This window comes from Denticeps clupeoides, chromosome 8 (assembly GCF_900700375.1).
Source record: "Denticeps clupeoides chromosome 8, fDenClu1.1, whole genome shotgun sequence".
Lineage (NCBI taxonomy): Eukaryota > Metazoa > Chordata > Actinopteri > Clupeiformes > Denticipitidae > Denticeps > Denticeps clupeoides.
In genome coordinates, this window is record NC_041714.1 from 2,801,081 (window position 1) to 2,820,449 (window position 19,369).

At 39.9% G+C, this 19,369-nt stretch overlaps 1 protein-coding gene across 8 annotated transcripts in view; it reads right to left on the reverse strand.

Annotated features, from left to right (window-relative positions):
• eys (eyes shut homolog) overlaps nucleotides 1-19,369 on the reverse strand; it is a 170,204-nt gene that overhangs the window by 30,997 nt on the left and 119,838 nt on the right. For all 8 annotated transcript variants that reach the window (XR_003750536.1, XM_028989232.1, XM_028989228.1 and 5 more), the window contains one exon: nucleotides 16,091-16,241. Coding sequence is in view for 7 of the 8 variants with exons in the window: in XM_028989232.1 (XP_028845065.1) it covers nucleotides 16,091-16,241 (151 nt within the window). In the remaining variant the exon portion in view is untranslated. The remainder of the gene's footprint in view (nucleotides 1-16,090; nucleotides 16,242-19,369) is intronic.

The following is a 19,369-nucleotide window of genomic DNA, read 5'->3' on the forward strand; positions in this document are numbered from 1 at the left end:
CTTCTGGTATATAGGCGAGTGTCTAACCTACTAAACTACTACCCAATATTTAGTTAGTCTGTATGTGTGAGTGAGATATATTATATATATATATATATATATTAGTGGATGTGATTATTTGTTACGTGACACACCACAGCACCCAGTGCAGAGTGAAATGTGTCCTCTGCTTTTAACCAACCCCCTGTGTGGGTGGTACCTTGCTCCTCACCTCAGTGGCAACTTGGCAGTTCAGGATTCAAACCGGCCACCCTTTGATTATGGGGCCACTTCCTCACCCGCTAGGCCACCACTGCCCCCCAAAGGTTGAGCGTGGTGAGATTCGAAGATAGGTCTCATTCACCAAACATTCCGGATATAACCGCTTGGCCAAAGGGGTAGATAAGTTGAAGTGTTCTTAGTGTTCTTGTAGTGTTGTAAAGCTCTCATGGTCTCATGCTGGGGGGTCAGAGGAGATTTCAGGAATCAATCCTGGTTCAAAGTGGGTAATGATGCAAAAAAGCTTGAGAACCACTAGCCTATATTCTGCTTTGTTTTGGGTACCATGCCCTATTATAACTTCTTTTATGTTTATTGAAACTTGTCTTGACACACATGAACTGTCTGTGCACTCTGTACATGGCAATAAAGTTCATCTTGTTGAAGGTGGAAATGTTTGGCAGGTCTCTCAAAAATGTTAGCACACAAAGGCTAGGCGCTAGGCTCATTTTGTTGTGACATGACAAAATGACAGCCACAGGGCAGTCAAGTCATGTCCAGCCTCACTGAGTTTGACTGATAGGCATTCAGGCCACACTGACATCAGAAAACATCAAATATACCAGATAAAATAATATAATATCCTGTCAAATTTTCATGACTGAAATTGTGTATGTAAATGCAGTTACTGGAGTGAAGCAGGCTGCATTTTCTCTCATTGCTATGCATTCTGCTACTGAAAATTACTGTGAAAAGAACTGTGGGCATCTGTATGGATGATTATCACCATATGTTTCACTGGGCTAACCTTGATCACATGGGGAGGAGGTTTTCTGCTACTTCATTTACAAAAAAAAAAAAGAATGCTCAAAACTTGAAGGGCACCTCATGGGTGATCTAATCACACTACAGCAACACAGACCAGCTTGACTTAAGCTTTATAAAAATAAAACTCAGACAGGACCATTTGTTACTGTCCTTACGATTTGTTCCAGTTGCTTTCAAATGTAGGCGCTGTTAGTTCAAGTAGGTAGTCTTTGGATCAAGTTGATTCCACGTCCTTTTCCATGCTTTTGATAACTGCAAAACTATGTCAGATGGTAGGGTGAACCCATAATTATAGCAATCAATACAGCAATTTGTTGTATTAGTAGCACATCTGTTAACATACTGACCTTAAGTCCTCTTACAAACTTGTCACTGCATAATCCATATTCTGATTATGCTCAGATTTTTAGGTGCTGGCAATTGCCTTTCCATTCCCTGTTGAATGATCAAACACTTCCCGTGTTGGAAAACACCCCCAAACCCTCCAGCTGGCCTGACAACAGGGGCAGCTGGGGACTTCTGTGCCGCACATCAGCTCACCCACACAGCCTAAAGTCCACGGTCCATTTGTGATTGCGGCTTCACGTCGGCAGGAAAATAAACTAGTAGATGCAAGCAATCATGGTGGCCACCCTCACGCTAATTTGACGCAGCCTTCCAGGACACCTCCCCAAAGGCAATCAAAGGCGCACAACTTCAGGCTGGACTAATTTGAGCTCGGGTATGTTATGAAGGCCATGGTGCATACAGATTGAAGAATTAATGCCCCCCCTAACAAGCGAGGATGGAATGCAGCCTGATTTTTGTTGCTCAGAGGAAACAAAAGAATGGCTCATTGGACAGTATGTATCTTGCATGAAAAGGGATGTGACACTAACAACCCAACCCAGGTTCCCCTAATCTACCATCCTACTGGTCTTAATATAACTTAATAACACCGATAATGCTTATGAAGACATTTAGGGTTGCCTGAGTACTGCAGCGATTTGGGTTCTCTGTAATGTCTTCTACAGACAGACATGATCATTACAAACAACACGTGTGACATTAGAGATTAGAGTGCACTAGAGATAAACACAACAGCACATGTAAGCAGAACAAGAGGAACTGCAATCATTTTATATGTCAGTGAGTAGAAAAATTGGCTTGGAGTAGGAAAACTCCACAAACTATCCCACATATCCTAGTTTCTTCACAATGTTCTGCATTGATAAATACATTTCTATAAAGACATAATACAGACTGTCATAAAATTATGGCAAACTATTTATGGGAATGAGACAGTGATATGTTTTTGAAGTATCGCAATTGTAATTTTTTAAGGCTGAAATCATACAACATATACAACAGAAATAAGATTGCAGAAGAAAAGGGTTATGGAGTGCTACAAGTGCCAAAATGAAATAGCTAAACACATCAATAATTAAATGTGTGATTAATTACTGACTTGAATTATAAAAACTCCAAATGAAAACATGATTAATTAATTAAATGTGTCATATTGAAATTTTCAGAATTTATTTAATTTGGGTACATTCAGTGCATCACAAATTACTTCAATCTGTCAGTCTGAACCCACTTGCTGATCTAACCCTTGTCCTTTGTAACAAAGGTTACCTGTCGAAATAACTCAAGACTACCTCAATAAATTCCTCCACTTTACCCGCTACGTGCAGTGACTGAGCATATATGGAAGTGAACTCGAAACAGACACAAATCCCGAATCCCATCATGGTGCCACTGAGGTGCCCTTAATCAAGGTACCATGCCCACACACTGCTCCCCAGGCACCTGTCATGGCTGAACACTGCTCACTAAGGGTGGTGAGTTAAATGCAGAGGACACATTTCGTTATGTCACCGTGTGCTGTGACAAAATCTGCTGGAAAATCAGCCAGAAATGGCTTCAGACCAAACTAAATCAGGTTAGTCCCGCCCACTTACTTTGATGGTGAGACTGACAGATAAATGATGAATTACATCAAAGTAAGTGAATGAAACTGAGTTAAAATTTTATTTTATTATTTAATGATTGATGTATTTATCTATTTAATTTTGCCACTTGTAGAACTTCATACAAGGCTGTCAATCCCCATGTATGTATTAATTAAAATTAAACAATGTACTCGTACCACCCACAGGTTTTAAAGTAAAAAGACGTAAAAGGGGGCATCAGAAGGGCAAAATTAACCCACCTAATTACAGAGTGAGCAGATGATTGCTGGCAACTTGTAAGGGTATCGAACCCTGTTCCTTGTTATCAGACATCTTTCAGATTCTGGATTTAACCAGAGACATGAAAAGGAAAAAGGCAAAGCACATACTTTTCCAACCCTCCCACCAAAAGGCTAAATCAAGAAAAAAACAAACTAATTGTGCTGTTGCACACATATACATACCCATAATAGAAAAAAATGTTTTAACAAGTCATCTTAGTATCAAATCAGATTTGATAGATTTAAAGATTTGCAGATTTTAAGTGCTGGTGACCCCTGAAAGTGCCCCCAAACATGGCCAGCATGGCAAAGCTGGCTCCTGAGTGGTGAGAATTTCCGCTCAAACCACCATAAAACAGTCCAGAAGACAGATTTCCCTGAAAGTCATCAGTACTCTTATCAGGCATCTTAGATTATGGTTGCACCTAAATCTGTGGGATAGTAGATGATGTGGAACACGGTTGGACACTCCCATGATACACGATACAAATAAGCCTCCCGAATGAGCTCTGCAAGGCACATTATGTCATGGAAATCGCTACTTAGATGAGAGTTTCCATCAAGAATTTGTTTCAGGAATTGCTATGACACTCCCCAGCTTTTCCTGTAACGCTTAAGTTGACCATAAACCATCCACTATGACTGAATAACTAATAGATGAAACATTAAACTCTGGTTCACCAGATGTGAGGCTCTAATCACAGCATGTGGCACTTTGCCATCAGACATCTCTTTGCGTAATTATGAGCAATTTCTGCATTACCTGATAACTTCACCCAGGCTGAGATCAGGCAGGAATAAAATCAGAGTGCAAAAGAACGGTTTGTCATGAAAGAGCAGGGCAAGCATTTGCATTTTGTAATGTTTGTTTCTGAGGACGGCCCAGCAGGCTACTGCCATATTATTTTCCAGTTTTTAATATCCACCGAATGGCTATTTGTTGATAGAATCAGCGAGGGAAAAAAACAAGACTATATATAGAAAGGACAAAATTCAAAAAAGCATAATTTTTGTCCTCAAGACAAACACTGATAAAGATGACATTGCTTTACGTTCTGAGGCCATAGTGGACGCACAGTAAAACCTCGCCATGGGCCAGCCTGAGCGGAGCTCCCAGTGAGGATGCATGTTGGTTTTCATGATGAGCCCGGGCCTGTGAGAGCCTTACCAGACTCCAGGCTCCTGTCCTCAGGGGACAATGAGCTGGCGTAGTGGTAGCAAGGGGGAGAGAGAAGGCACTTTACCAAGCAGGAAGCATATTGAGATCAGTTCTGAAGTAGGCAAAGTGAAAATGATGGCAGTTTAATATGCAAATATGTGCAAAAGAATATGACACAAAAAACAAAACATGATTGATAAATTAAAATAAAGGTTTCCATATTGATGTGGAAACTTTCGTTGAAATTCATTCAAGAAGAACAATTGAGAACTAACCATCACTCTTTCTTTTTTTTTTTGCTTATTAATCAACAAGCTCTCATGTCTGTGAGGCAGGTATAGGGGTCATGAACCCACTTCAGATTCATACAACACACAACAGCACACAGTAAATACCACAAATGTTATGTGTAACATTATTTGTGTATGGTTATGAAATTATGATTCTTTTTCTTCCACATAAATTCTGTGAATCTGTGTGTTGCTGACTGTGAACGGGTGTGGCCTGATGTCTCCTAGCATACTGCTTCAAAGTCTGAAGAAAACAAACAATTTAATAAATATTTCAAGGCTTGAAATAAACAATATTCTCCATGCTCTTCTCGAGCTTCATTTATTCATGCCCTCATATGGCTACCACTCCAACGGGAAGGGCCTTTCTAACTGTGCTATGCGCTCCTCCCAATGAGCTGGAGATTCAATAATTTAGTACAGCACCTTTCCCAAGGTCTTGGTAAATGGTGTGTTTGTGTCACTGATTCTCAGTGGTTTAGGGGTGGTGTGGTGAAGAACTGTGGCTTAGTGACTTAACATTTTTCAAAATAAAATAAAATAATAATAGTAAAAAACCCAGGGAACAACACATTTACGGTAGCAGCACTGCTCAACATAATCTACATGCTGGCAACAGATGGCAGTAAAACATCATGCAGGGTAGCACTCTGCCAAATGTTTTTACTGGAGGGCACACAAACAGCATCCCGAGGAAAAGGCGAAAAAACGTCTCATATCATCCAATTCCAGAGTCCGGCAAGATGGAAATAATAATGAAAACGACGTGTGAGTAATCATTGTAATTTCCAGGGCACACCACTTCTCAAACCCCGATTCCCTGCAGGTGCAGACACACACATTACAGCAGATGATGCACAGATACTAAGTGGGTCAGAACCTTTGAACATTCAAAGCGACATCAGCCCGAATTCTAACACCATTTATCTAAGGGCACTGCAGTTTAGAGGCATGTGTATTATTATTAATAATAATTACTAGGAAATGCTTTACTGCCTCCTGTCCAACCCAGAAATGCATTAAAACCAAACAATATCTTTAAGAATCGGTGTTTGTTGGATTTACTACTACTACAATATTAATAATAATAATACAATTTTTATAGCATTACTGTAGGTGGGAGTGAAAAGGGCTCTTATCACACGATTGTCATGTTCTGTCCTCTTCCAGCCATGCACCCGTCTGCTTTACAGCGCTGTGGCAGATCAAGCCGGTCACCCACCTCCGGCGGATCAAATGGGAGCAGACTGCTACCCGGCGCTGGCACTCGTTCTGCTGCGGTGGCTCTCACACTAACTGCTACAGCAGCTCCTGCATAATGTGCTCCGTGACTGGCAGGCATCAATTATTTTGGGTAGCCGGCGCACCATGACCCCTCCCCCCCAACTCGCCCCACCCATCCCGCGATTCCGTCTTTCCGCCTGATCAACGGCAGTACAATTACAAGACAGCCGCCTGACATTGGGCTGCTTTGCAGATGAGGCGTTTAGGGAGGAGTCAGACGGAATCAGAGGGTAAAAATAACCAGGGACATTCGACCTTGGCTCTTCAATGTGATCACTTGACGGAAAGGCCAGCGCAATGAAGTGAAACAGATGTTGGAGATGCAAATTGGATATGAATTTTGTTAAATAATTTGGGCATGTGTTAGCTTGTTATTTTGCTGTCCCCATTCAGTAGCAGTACATTTGGGGGGATAGTTTCATCTAATACGTAGCACAATGGGACATCTGGATCATATGGGATTCACTTGGAAGTCAGAATTCTGAAATATTTGTGCTGATAATCTTTGTGTGTTTGTGCTCAGTGTTGCCAGATTGGCATTATTTTGCTTTATTATTCAAATATGTTAAGTGCTTATAAAAATCTTGCCAGTTTTGTGTGTGTTTTGTGGTGTGACATATTAACAGGTGAGGATTTAAATAGTCTACAATAAGGAAGTAGGGTGCATGACAGCTGTCAGTCATATATATCAGCTGCATGGCAAGTAAATCACAAATAAAATGAATGATTTGCATAAATGAACTAAAAAAGCTGAGCCCTTTAGCATGAAATCAGTGATTAGCATTGACCACGTTTACGTCCAAACAACATGGAATTGGAACTGGCCACACATCACGCTGTAAAATAATCAGTTTCGGAATTGAATTGATCTCTGAGACTTTGGCTCTCATAAGTAAAATAAAGACAAGCACAGCAAGTCGCCGCAAAAGATATGGCATGGATTTAAATATTCCCCGTGTCTGGGTCTTTAAAGCTCACCTGTAATAAAGAACAGAATGTGGCGTGGTGGAAAGCAGTGTCTCATGCTTGTTGACCGTTGCCACAGTGACAATAGAAAGGACTCACAGAGCGAAACACGGACCAGGCAGGTCTGCGCCAAAACGTGCAGACAGGGGCTGAGCGGAGAGGTGGTGCATTTCACAATATGCATGACACTTTAACCTAATTTAACCCTTCCGCTGTGGGAGAGGGGGATTCTCACGGGTCACATTTAACAACCTATGGCTCAGCATGAACAAGATCACTGGGTCTCAGAGGTTACATTTGTAATGCAGCGTGCCAAGGAAGCCATAATTGACCGTTTCATTGTCTGTATTACACATGCAAATCTGATGAACCTGGCTCGAAAGCAAGGTCACGGACGAGCCAAGACGAGAGTGTCAGTCCAATCACACTGCCATTTTATATCAGAAATAGGTAGCACCGCACAGACAACAAGATATTATAGGACAACGTTCGAGTGGACTAGATTAAAAGGGCCATTCACCTGTTTTAGCTATTCTAAATAATGCTGATTTACAACTACATTATTTTAATTACAGCATTCTCTCCAAATGGTGAGTAAGCATTTAACGATCTTATGCACATCCACCAGCCAATTGAAATAGAGTGTTCACATGGATATATGATTTACAGAGAGATGTTACATTCCTGTGCTGGATGCACTTTGTCACTCAAAAATAGGCATATTTAATGAAAGTTGACATAAGCTGTTATACTGTAATATTCCCCACCCTGCAATACTGTATTTTGCATTACTGCTTTTTATATAAAAAAATGAATCCAATGAAAGCATGAAAACAATTTAGCGCAACTGTGTATGCAGCCTATGGGGATTTTGCTCTAAATGAGGCAACTGACACAGGTTTCAATCTCTATTCAGTCTTTGAAGATGTGCTATAATTCTCCTGGCCTCATTTATAAACATTGAAGTTGCTTGTCACCTCAGTTGTCACCGATGGGAAGCTGCTCGGAGCCGAAATCATCTCTCATTCCGCCGCATTTGTGCCATATCAACTGAGTTATCGCCTGGATAAAGTTAGTGCAAGAAGACCGTCGGCTCTTACAGTCAGAAATACTCTGATTCTTGGTTTCCTCAAGATTTTACAACTGCAGGGAGGAAAAAAAGGTTTCTTGACATCAAATGACAAGCAATGAATACAGGGTGTAATAATTAGCCATTTAACAGATTTCATAACTCAAGAAGGGGTGGAATGTCGCTGAACAATTAGCAGACGACCACAAAGAACCGTAAAGCTGATTGCTTGTCACACTAATTCCTGCCCACAGTCCTGACACTCCTTTAGATAAACCAGCGCTGCCTTTAGCACTGCGCCACTATTTTTGGTTGAGTGTCTCCTGAATGACCTTCTGAGTCAAGACGTGGTGATGCCGGGTCTCATTAAATCTCATGGACCCTGAAAGGTGACCTCTGCAAACTAAGTCCATCGCCTCGATTATTGATATCCCCAACATCAACACAGGACTCTTATTTTTTTAACCAATGAAATGAACCAGAAGATGTTAATGCTGGAGGCATCAGAGGATCCGTACATGTTGTAGCATGCTTGTTACAGTAATTATCCATATTGTACTTTTTAAAGAAAGCACGGTATTTAAAAGCCAGAGGCGTGGCCCAGCACATTACAGAGCACTCGTTGGGAGCTGCTAATTCCCTGATTAAATATTCACAATGCTTCATCCTCCCCTGATGTGCATGATTAGCAAGGTCGAGCACCGGAGACTTGAGACAGATGAGATATGGTAGCTCCTGATAGGGTTGGGGTCCAGCTGCTCATCAACAACACCGCTGCTAGTTTCCAAATTTGCATACCGTGCAACAAAAGCTGTTATGGCTTACTCAGATTAATAGAAAAGATGGAGAAGGTCACCAAAGTGACAACAAAAACCTCACACACACATACACACACAAAATCTCAGCTAAAGATTAACATCCATATCTCAAGGATCTTCCTTGGAATTGTACATATTTGTAGTGCTTACTGTTCACTGTTCGAGACGTCATTTCTGTAATTCGGCATTCAGAGAACTGTCTAAATGCTCCAGTGTCAGAAACAAATGCCACTCCAGAGAGATGGGTCTCTGATCGAACAACCCCATCAGACTGCAGTTCCGATGGGCCCATTCGAATGTCTGTGCCTTTTGTTTCAAGTTCCCAGCATTCGTGCCACTCAAATATGGCGCTAATGGACTGGTCTCCGACACAGACTGTGCTGGTTCTTGTGACAGAAAGGTTAAATAGGGGCTCCTGGTGTGGCTGTCACATGGCTGATTTGTTGAATTAATTGGCAGATTCACTGGCTGCCGGAAATCAAAGGAGAAACTCTCTACAGAATTAATGCCATGCAGTGAGGTGCCAGTCAGTGACTCGCTTCCACACTATGGCTTTGAGGATGGCACAGGAAAGACCATTTCTGATGGAACGGTGGACTTTCCATGCATGAATTAAAAGATTTCGCAATGATTCTTGATATATAAATATACAGATATTTTTCAGATAGAAATAAAGTTGTAAATAAAAGGAAAACCCCTTAATTATCCAAGTTGCAAAGACTTGTTGGTCACCAGTGCATTAAGCACAGAGCTGACTGCATTTATCAGGCCAATTTTCTTGACTTTATCTTTCAGTTTAATGGGTTTGTTGATCTGTGATGTCATCAATTTGCCATTGTTCAAGAAACAGTGTTTCAAACAGCGTTCAAGAAATACATTGCTATTCAACATAATCTATTTTATTTCAATCTATATGACTAGGTGTTAGCAATAGGTTCTGAATAGATAGAGTTTTGTCACTAGTTCCCCATTACATCATTTTGATTGGGTGGTAGTAGCCTATGGGTGGTAGTAGGCTAGTGGGTAACACACTCTCCTATGAACCAGAAGACCCAGGTTCAAATCCCGCTTACTACCATTGTGTCCCTGAGCAAGACACTTAACCCTAAATTGCTCCAGAGGGAACTGTCCCCCTGTAACTACTGATTGTAAGTCGCTCTGGATAAGGGCGTCTGATAAATGCCGTAAATGTAAATGTAATGTAATGATTGAATGCCGATTACTGTGTAGGATGTGTTTAAATTGTCCAGAATGAGGAAGATGGGGGTGTCAAAGGTGCACCCTAAATCAGTACCTCCCATTATACTCTAGTTATAAAAAAAATGTGTTAAACATTGTCTTCTTTGTTTCTAAAAATAATTATAAAGTTTGTCCTAATTATTAGGAGGTTTCATATTAAGAGTGCACATTGTTTACTTGTACAGTAAAGTTACAGTAATGTAGACAAAATGGAGAGTAGTGGGGTAAATACTGCATTAACTCCATATTAGCAACCACCATTACAGCAGTAGAGCAAAGACTACCATCTGCCAGTCTGAAGCCTTGCAAATCGGCTCCATTTTTTTTGACCCACAAATCTTGCAGTTGTGTCATCATTTGAGCTGAGTGCTATGGAGAATATGGCCCCAGACTTTCCCCATGATTCTCCTGCTGCCATCTGGGTAGCACAAGTAAATAACTGTGAGTCAACCAGAAACATTACAGGGATTTATCACAGACATGATTGAGTATAGGGATGCTATTTTTTTAAGTACAGAATAGCAGACATGTGCTGTATGGCCAGACAATAAAACCACTGCCCAAGTATTGTGTAGATGCCCCTGTAACCAGTACTCGAGTTGAGGGGGGATGAGGAGGGATGCCATCCCCCTAAAATAAAAACAGTCAAAACGATCCCACTTCTAAAACGAACCTCCCCCTGTTCCCTGCCTTGAGCAAAAAAAAATAAAAAATGTACCTCAGTAAGTGGCATAGCAGGTGACAGCAGGGTATTAATAATAATGTGTATTAATATGAAAAGAACAAGACCACATGAATTTACGTGTGTAGCAAACCAGCGTACCCTCCCCTTCCCCCTCCACTAAAGCCAGCCAACAGGGCCAATAATTGGCAGGTTCATTATGCATTTTTTTGCCCTTTCATGGTGACTGTGTTGATGTTTAACATCAAGGCCAAAAGGCATGGACAGCTCGATCTGAGGGAATTCAGATTTAAAAAGGCAAAAAGTCAAGAGTCAGAAATATCAGGTCACACTGTTTATAACCCTACCATTATGCTACCAAAGGTGTAAAAAGTGGACACAGCAATATCAACACAGCTAATGATGTTTGTTTGGGGTCAAGCTTACAATCATTTTACAAGTGGCATTCAAAGTAGGTAGTAAACGTCGCTAACATTAACATCATTAATCATACTGAAGAGCAACCAGACAGTCTACTGTAGCAGAGACATGAGAGCAAGAAAATCTGAGTATCTGAAACATATCTGAGTATCTGACACGTAACATCCACACCATGCATGTTGTTTTAGGATGGTAAATATATATTAATTATATTTTTGCTTAAACAACAACAAAAATGGTGCACAGTTGGTATCCCACCATGTGCACCGTCATCAGCACAAAATATGTCTGGTAAATGATAAAATTCACCATCCCGCCTGATTTGTTTTTACAACTCGACTACTGCCTGTAACAGCTCACTGTACATCTGAAGATGTTAGCAGCATTCCGATGAGGGACCTTCATGGACTGCTTATACCTTGCCTGCATAAGCCACAGATGCTTAATCGGATTGAGATCTGGGGAATTTGAGAATTCACATCCACATGAATGCAGGACCCAGAGTTTCCCAGTAGAGGTTTGACAAGAGCATCGCACATGTATCACAAGTGTGGCTAGGCTAGCCATAACCTGGATCCTGTTATCCAGTCTTGGACACCTCAAGAAGAAGACCTCAGAAGATTTTAACTTCTGTCAAATAAACGCTGCATGCAATGTTTTCTTGGCGTCAATTTCTGTTGAAATCCCAACAAACGTTAAAAGAGCATTAAACAGCATTAAGCGAACACCAGTGAAACGGCAATTAAATGCAGATGAAAAACACAAATGGCTTTCAGAGGTATAGACAAGGGTGAACTCCAACTCAGACCAGCGCTGTACTCAGATCAGGTAGCAACAGCAACTCTAAACTCAAAATAAACTCCATATATGTGCTATATCTCCATAAATGTACATAAAACATGCAACACATCTTCACACAACGTGCAATAGACTGTAAAATCCAGTGCAATTTGTATTTTTGTATATTCGTTGTACTCAGTATGACAGACCATTTACTATGGTACGCTTTTGGCTCCCTGAGGGTACCCGTTAAAGCTAATGACCCGGGAGTCAAGTCAAAGGCCTCGCCAAGACCTGCTACAGCATTACAGAACACTACAGCAGCATCGCCAACACTGTAATTCAATGCAATCTTAAACCAGTCACTTCATTAGGATGCCTGCTCAATCAGCCACTTTATTAAGACCCCTGGTCCTTCGGCGACATTATTAGGAATGCCTCTCCATGAGCCACATTATTATAACCGCATGCTAACATGCTAATTTTTCAACATGCTCCAAACCTCACCAAATTTAATGTGACGCCTCTTGGCCATGCCCTGTTAGGCACAGACACTAGAGGCATGACTCTTTAACAAGAATTTGTATGCCAAAGCCAAAAAATCACCAAGCAGTGTCATTATGATGTAAATTGGCATGTTCTGCACAGTATCGATGCAGAATAATCCACGTCTGCATCACGATGTATCGATTAATTTCAACAGCCCTATTGGGAACAGATTTTGGAGATGGTCTGAAACCCTCATCCAAAAGCACAAGTTGGTCCTTGTCAAAGTCACTTTTCTCCTCTCACTTGTTTTTAAGTTGAGACTAATTTATTTACATTTTATTCACCCTTTAAACATTTAAAAGTATTATTTAAAGTCTTATTTTTTTTTGTATTATTATTTAGATGCAGTCTCATTTCCCTTCATTACAAAACACGCATCTCATGACTTACAGACAAAGCACATTATATATTATTCAGCAGATAGAGTGCAGCTAATGATTTGGAAATGGTTAATCTAATTTTTGGGGGTGGGTACACACCTGACATCTTGTTTGCACATCTGACATTACAACAGGATAACTTTATTGTTACTGTTTAGCAACTGCACTGGGAACCATAATGATCGCATTGAGTCTACAATTCTTTCAGTTTAATGGGAGAAAATGAAATTACGTTGTGTTGTTGTGTGTGGCTATATTAGGTTATGCTAACAATGCACGACGCAAATGAGTTTAGCAGGTTTAACACAGGCCTGGCACAAAATGCAGGAGTGAGCATCATGGTCAACCTCTGGTTAGCAGCTTTTTCTGCATGTGCATATGTTTTGGCATGTCTGTGAGTAAAGAGCAACTTTCATCTTAATCATGATCAGATTAGCTGCATGTTAAAATGTAAAATTTTTGCAGACTATAAAGTCAATTGGTTGGTTAAATACTATACACAACTATACACAACCTAACCTTTATGGAAGGTTAATTCATAAACACGTTCCTTTTTAAGCACTCTTAGAGGAGGGATACTGAACTATTAAACTAATTGTATTTGGAGACCGGTTCCTAGAGAACTAAATGAGCGATTTTTAAAAAAATTATAGACATATTAAAGCACTCGCTGTGGATGAGAGTGCCTGTGAATTTTTAGTAACACTCCACCCTTGATACTTAGAATAGTCCACTGAATACTATGGTTTATGGGAAAAAATACTGTGAAACACAATTGCTGCAGTATTATAGACCTTTTCCACTTTCATTTCTCACTGCTGTTGCTGAAAAAAGCACTGGTTATATTAATCAAGTCATTTCTGCTCCTGAACTGGTTCACTGCAGCTTACTCCTGCAGTCCAGCTAGAGGGGAAAAAAAAACCCCGATGTGAACCCTTGGTGAGACATGACTCACATATCTGCATTCTTCTGGTGCGGCGCAAACTCAAAAAGTTTGAGTGGATTTGATCAGTCAAACTAACTCAACCCTCCAGGTATTCAAATACCTTTTTTGAGGTAATTAACCCAAGGGTTCAAATACTTTTACATCGATGTTCTCAATAAAGACAAATATTTTTTAGTATGCAATGCCTTATTTTTATATTAGATTAGATGAAGATCAGATTTTATTACAAATTAATGCACAAAACCATAAAATTGAGTTCACATACTTTTTCTTGCCACTGTAAGTATTGTCCTGAATTGGTGTCTCCCAGGTCCTCAGCACATAAAAATAAAGTAAAGCACTTGGCTGTAAGTATAATTTCTTGCATGTAGCATAGCAATGGTTAATGGAATAAAGCTCAATTTGAATGTCTGCCTCTCTTGCCTCTGGCCTTTAATAAATCTTTTCAGTGGTATGAGCTACTGCTTCTATGTTCACATAGTGTATTTTAAAAAACGTTGTGCATGTCGATTATAATTAGTTACTGATGAATTCCAAATGTTTGTATAAATGTGAAGCAAATTATTTTGCATACCATATGAATTAAAAAAGTGACCTAATCATTTAGTTGCTAGTAATATTAGTTTTTAAATGTAACATCAATTTAGCACTTACCAAATAATACATAGTCAAATGCATTTAGTACACTTAAATTCATCCAGTAATTTCTAAATTCATTACAAAAAAGCACAAATAAAGTTCAATTATGAGAATAGGCCTTGAAGGAATGACATGCATGTTGCCTAGCAACATGTGGCTATTCTCTCCAGAGGAGAACTCAAGTCAAGAAATGGAATGCAAAAAAACAAAAATAGTTAGACGAAGACCAAACAAGTAGCACAAGATGTCTCTTTTGCTACGCCTGCACAAAAAAATTTATTCTGCAAGCAAACTAGAATGAAGCAGCTAACATTTCATTCCTTAACACAGATGGCAACTAAAATCCTTTTGGGTTCACCAGGACTGGAAAGGGAAAGTGCAAATTCTTCAACCAACATTGAACTGAAAACTGGCCCCAATATGTCAGTGCTGTTCTCTGAACAGAATGTACAATTATAATTATATCAATTATTTACTACATGAATTAATCATTGTATTAATTAACAGATAAGCTTACGCATGGACATATTATGTATTGCTTAGAAAAATACAAATCATCTTACAGAGATATGAACGGTCGACGTAAAAGTAAAAAAGAGGCACACACACACAAACATACAATCCTGACAATTCCTCTTCAGAACCGTAACGCAAGTCAAATTGTCCTGAGAAACAAGACTCGCTGAATAATGAGCAAAGGCTGTCCCACGTTATCAGCTCAAACAGAAGGGCTATTGTAGCTCAATTTGCTGAAAAAGTGAAGTTCAAGGTGTTTACCTCTAAATTGTGAAAGTCCAATCCACGGAGGAACCTCCTAACAATATACAGGACTTGAAGGAACTGCCAAGCTGCCACTGAGGTCCCCTTGATCAAGGTACCATCCCCACACACTGCTCCCCAAGTGCCTTTCATTTACATTTACAGCATTTATCAGATGCCCTTATCCAGAGCGACTTACAATCAGTAGTTACAGGGACAGTCCCCCCCTGGAGCAACTCAGGGTTAAGTGTCTTGCTCAGGGACATAATGGTAGTAAGTGGGATTCGAACCCGGGTCTTCTGGTTCTTAGGCAAGTGTGTTACCCACTAGGCTACTACCACCCTACCACCCTTTCGTGGCTGCCCACAAAGGATGATAGTTAAATGCAGAGGACACATTTCATAGTGTGTCACCATGTGCTGTGCTGCAGTGTTTCACAATGACCAAAAGAACCACTTTTGCTTCAAAAGGGGCATGAATTGTTGCAAAGGACATGCACATATAGATACTTAAAATGTAAGGAAGAAAAGAAGAACCTGCACTTGAAAAAATTAGAAATGGCTATTCATTCCGCACTTAAAACAGGAATTTAATCACATAATCTTTACACAGATACACAGTAACCTCCAGACATTATGCAGGTCATTTCATGCTACATATCAGATAATCCACACTTAAAATAGTCTGAAGTATTTTTACTCGTGTTAGAACCCTTTCTTAGTTCGTAACTGATGACTTGTGAAAATTTTGCCATTTAAATAATGCAAACATGCCATTTCGAATTACCACTTAATTTTTCTGTCATCAAAATATTTTATCCAATGGACTGATTTGTGGGACAGATTCTGAATATTAACATCAAAACTTACCGTATAGTGATTGGTGTCAACTTATCACTGCTGATATTCTGTGCAGAAAATGCCTCCAGGACATGAATACCACTGCAGCCCAATCTAACGCCTGGTCGTCCATGGTGCAAGAAAATGTGAAGGAATCGATCTCCAAAATTTTGCTCACGAGCTAGAAGGAAAAACAATTTAACAAAATTTTTTTCATCATTCAAATGAATTCACAGTGGCTCAACTCTTTCAACTCTCTCAATGGCTAATGTCTTGTTAGAAGCTATCCATAGCTTGGTATTATTTCAGCAGGCACAACTTATAGAATTGCTTATAGTTTTTAACAACTTCTTTCTCTAATTTGAAAATCGCATGAAAGGTGCATCAAATCTGTTATTTTACCAAACATAATGGTGTCAGGCACAAAAACCCCAACCCAAACCAAACCTATCAGAATTACTGTAGCACATCGCTAGGCAGAAATGTGGAAGTAACTCCAGCTTCTAATGTCTGATCACGCACTCATGCGTGGCATTGGGCTTCCCTTGACAGAGGGCTCTTTCACTCGTGTAGTGAGCAATTCTGTCACTCCAAATTTGCAGCTAAGACATAAAGAGTCCCCTCAACTCAGCACGTATGAGCTACAGTCAGAAGCCCTAGAGCGGAATAATATGCTTCCCTTTCATAAGTCTGCTCTGTGTTTTCTTTAGTGGTAAAGGTTAAAACGGCCAACTGTTAAGGTGTTTGAGAATTTTAGAATGACAGATTATTAACTATAACTCACAACGAACAATTGCGTATAAAATTATAGTTATTGTTGAATCAGCCATGAATTTTTACCATGCATTCTTATTCCTAATATAACTTACTTAGAACTTATAACTGTGCTACATAGATAGCTTCTTTTGCAGAGATAATGCAAATGATACTTTACAAGCATCAGGGGAAAATGGATGTTCATTTTTGATGAGAACACATTCATTCTCAGCAACAAACCCCTTCTAACCCCTCTGAGGTACCCAGCCACACTGACAGCTCAGGCAATATACCGTTTTCAAAAGCAGTTGCTTTCTTCGCATCGCTGAGACATTCAGGATTCATGGGTTATCCAGAAAGATAGATGCGAACAGATATTATTTTAATTTTTTTCCACTTTCCCCTTTTTGGGAATAGGGAAGGAAATGACAAATTACTTGTCGCTGTCCCCATGGCGTGGTTACCGTGTGCCGGGCCTAACAGACCATTCGTCCTTTTGTCAGTAAGTGTCACCTGCCCTCTTTCCTTGTCTCTAGCTGACAGGCGAGCCCAGAGGGAGTCTTGTGGTGTGCTTCAGGGAAGGTTGTGTACAGAGAGGAGAGCCGGATGGGAGGCTGGTCTGCCGTTCAGACTTTCTGCATTTACATGCCTGTTTCTGCCTTTCTTCTGATTAACTTTGTCTTTTTGATCTCAGGAGTTTTCTCCTCAGCTGGCATCCTCTGATCCAAAACCGCTTCGGCACTGTTTGTCATGGGATCACAGCAAGATGAAAAGCAGGATGTCTTCCATTTGCTCACTAAACAACAATCATTGTTTGCTGCTTCATTTGTATGCTATATGCTTGCAACCCAAACAGGGTCATATTCATTTATGCAACATCTGCAACTGCAACATCATCAGATTTATTGTAGGGTGAGGGTCTTTTCAAAAATCCAATTAATTCACCCTAGTAGGTTAGCCTAAATTCTCCCCTGGTACAAACCCAACTTACTACCATTGTGACCCTGAGCAAGGCACTTAACCCTGAGTGTCTCCAGAGGGACTGTCCCTGTCACTACTGACTGGAAAAAGACATATGATAAATCTTGTAAATGCGTGCATCATTCTTTTCATTTTTGTTCGTTAATCCAACATAAATAATAACAAATAATCTACTGTTTCGTGTTTAGGGTGTGATCAAAAACAGCAAATGAAAAAAATGTGTCATGATATTTAAGTCCTTTAAAAAATTGTAAGGTGTGAATAGTGATCGTTAATGTGGCAGTGCAGTATAAATACGGTGGCCATACATTTTTTTTAAACACACACATATTTGAGGGAATGAAGAATCAGAGAAGACAGTGAAGTGGCTGTCAGTTCACATGGAAGCACAAAAACAAAGTTTTATTTTTGTTCTGTGATTTTGAATAGAATCCATATTCATAGAATATGGAGACATTCAACTAGCTAATTCTCATGACTATCTATATTCAGACACTTAATGGACATTTAGCTCCGTGTATTTACTGCTCACAAATAGTTTTTTTGAGAATAGGTCCACTCCTAAATTTATATTTGCTGTAATCTGAAACTTTCATGCACCTTGAATTACGCATTGATTATCAGCCCTCATATTTAGATAAAAGCATCTCACGAATGAATGTAACAGAATAATACACGGATCTCTGGCTCACGAATCTATACCACAGACAGCCCTTCTTGCAACTGCATTTCATTCATGCAGTAACTTTATGGCATAATTACATGAAGTGGGTGTATGAACCCGCTCCAAGAGGTGTGTAAATAAATGTGTCTTGTTCCGCTCACAAACAACTCGGTGAACAGCTTTTATATGCACTACGAGGCTTTGGCATGATTTCAGTGATGGGATTATGTGTTGACATGAGCTAAATTTACAATCCTGCGCAAATGTTATTGATCTTCCAGGGCTAATCAATATTTGAGCTTTTAAGTGAACCTGTGTTTGCCCATCCAATGATATTCTACAAAGATACTCAGTAGAATGTTACTCTTGGGTTTGAAGCCTCTAGTTCACTGTTCCCCAAATCTGAGATGTTGTACGGTCCCTGATTTCTTGTGTCAAGCATATAAACAATGTAGACAGGATTGTAGCATCTGTCATTTTCAGTAAAATGTTTTGTCAGTGCCAAATAAACATGATTACTGATGTTCTCAGTGACCCATGGATCAATAACTGAATCCATCTCTTCTGCTTTTAAAACAATACTGTATTCTGCAGATAAGCTATTTTGAGCATACATTCAATGTAAATGCACTAGGGAGGACACAGGCGGAAAAAGCAATGGAGTAAAATATATAAAAAAAGAAGTATGTTGTCAGAGCGGGCAGGTCTCAGTCTGTCCTTTTTTGTCTATTAATCTATAAAGGGAACTCATGCTGATTTTGGCAGCTAATGACATGAGATAAACACCATCAGATAAAGATGTGATAGGAAATACACACAAGCAGGTACTCTAACAGGCTGGAGTGACATCCGTAATCAAATTCACATAAAAATTCTGTTACTCAATTCATGTCAGACGATTTAAAGAT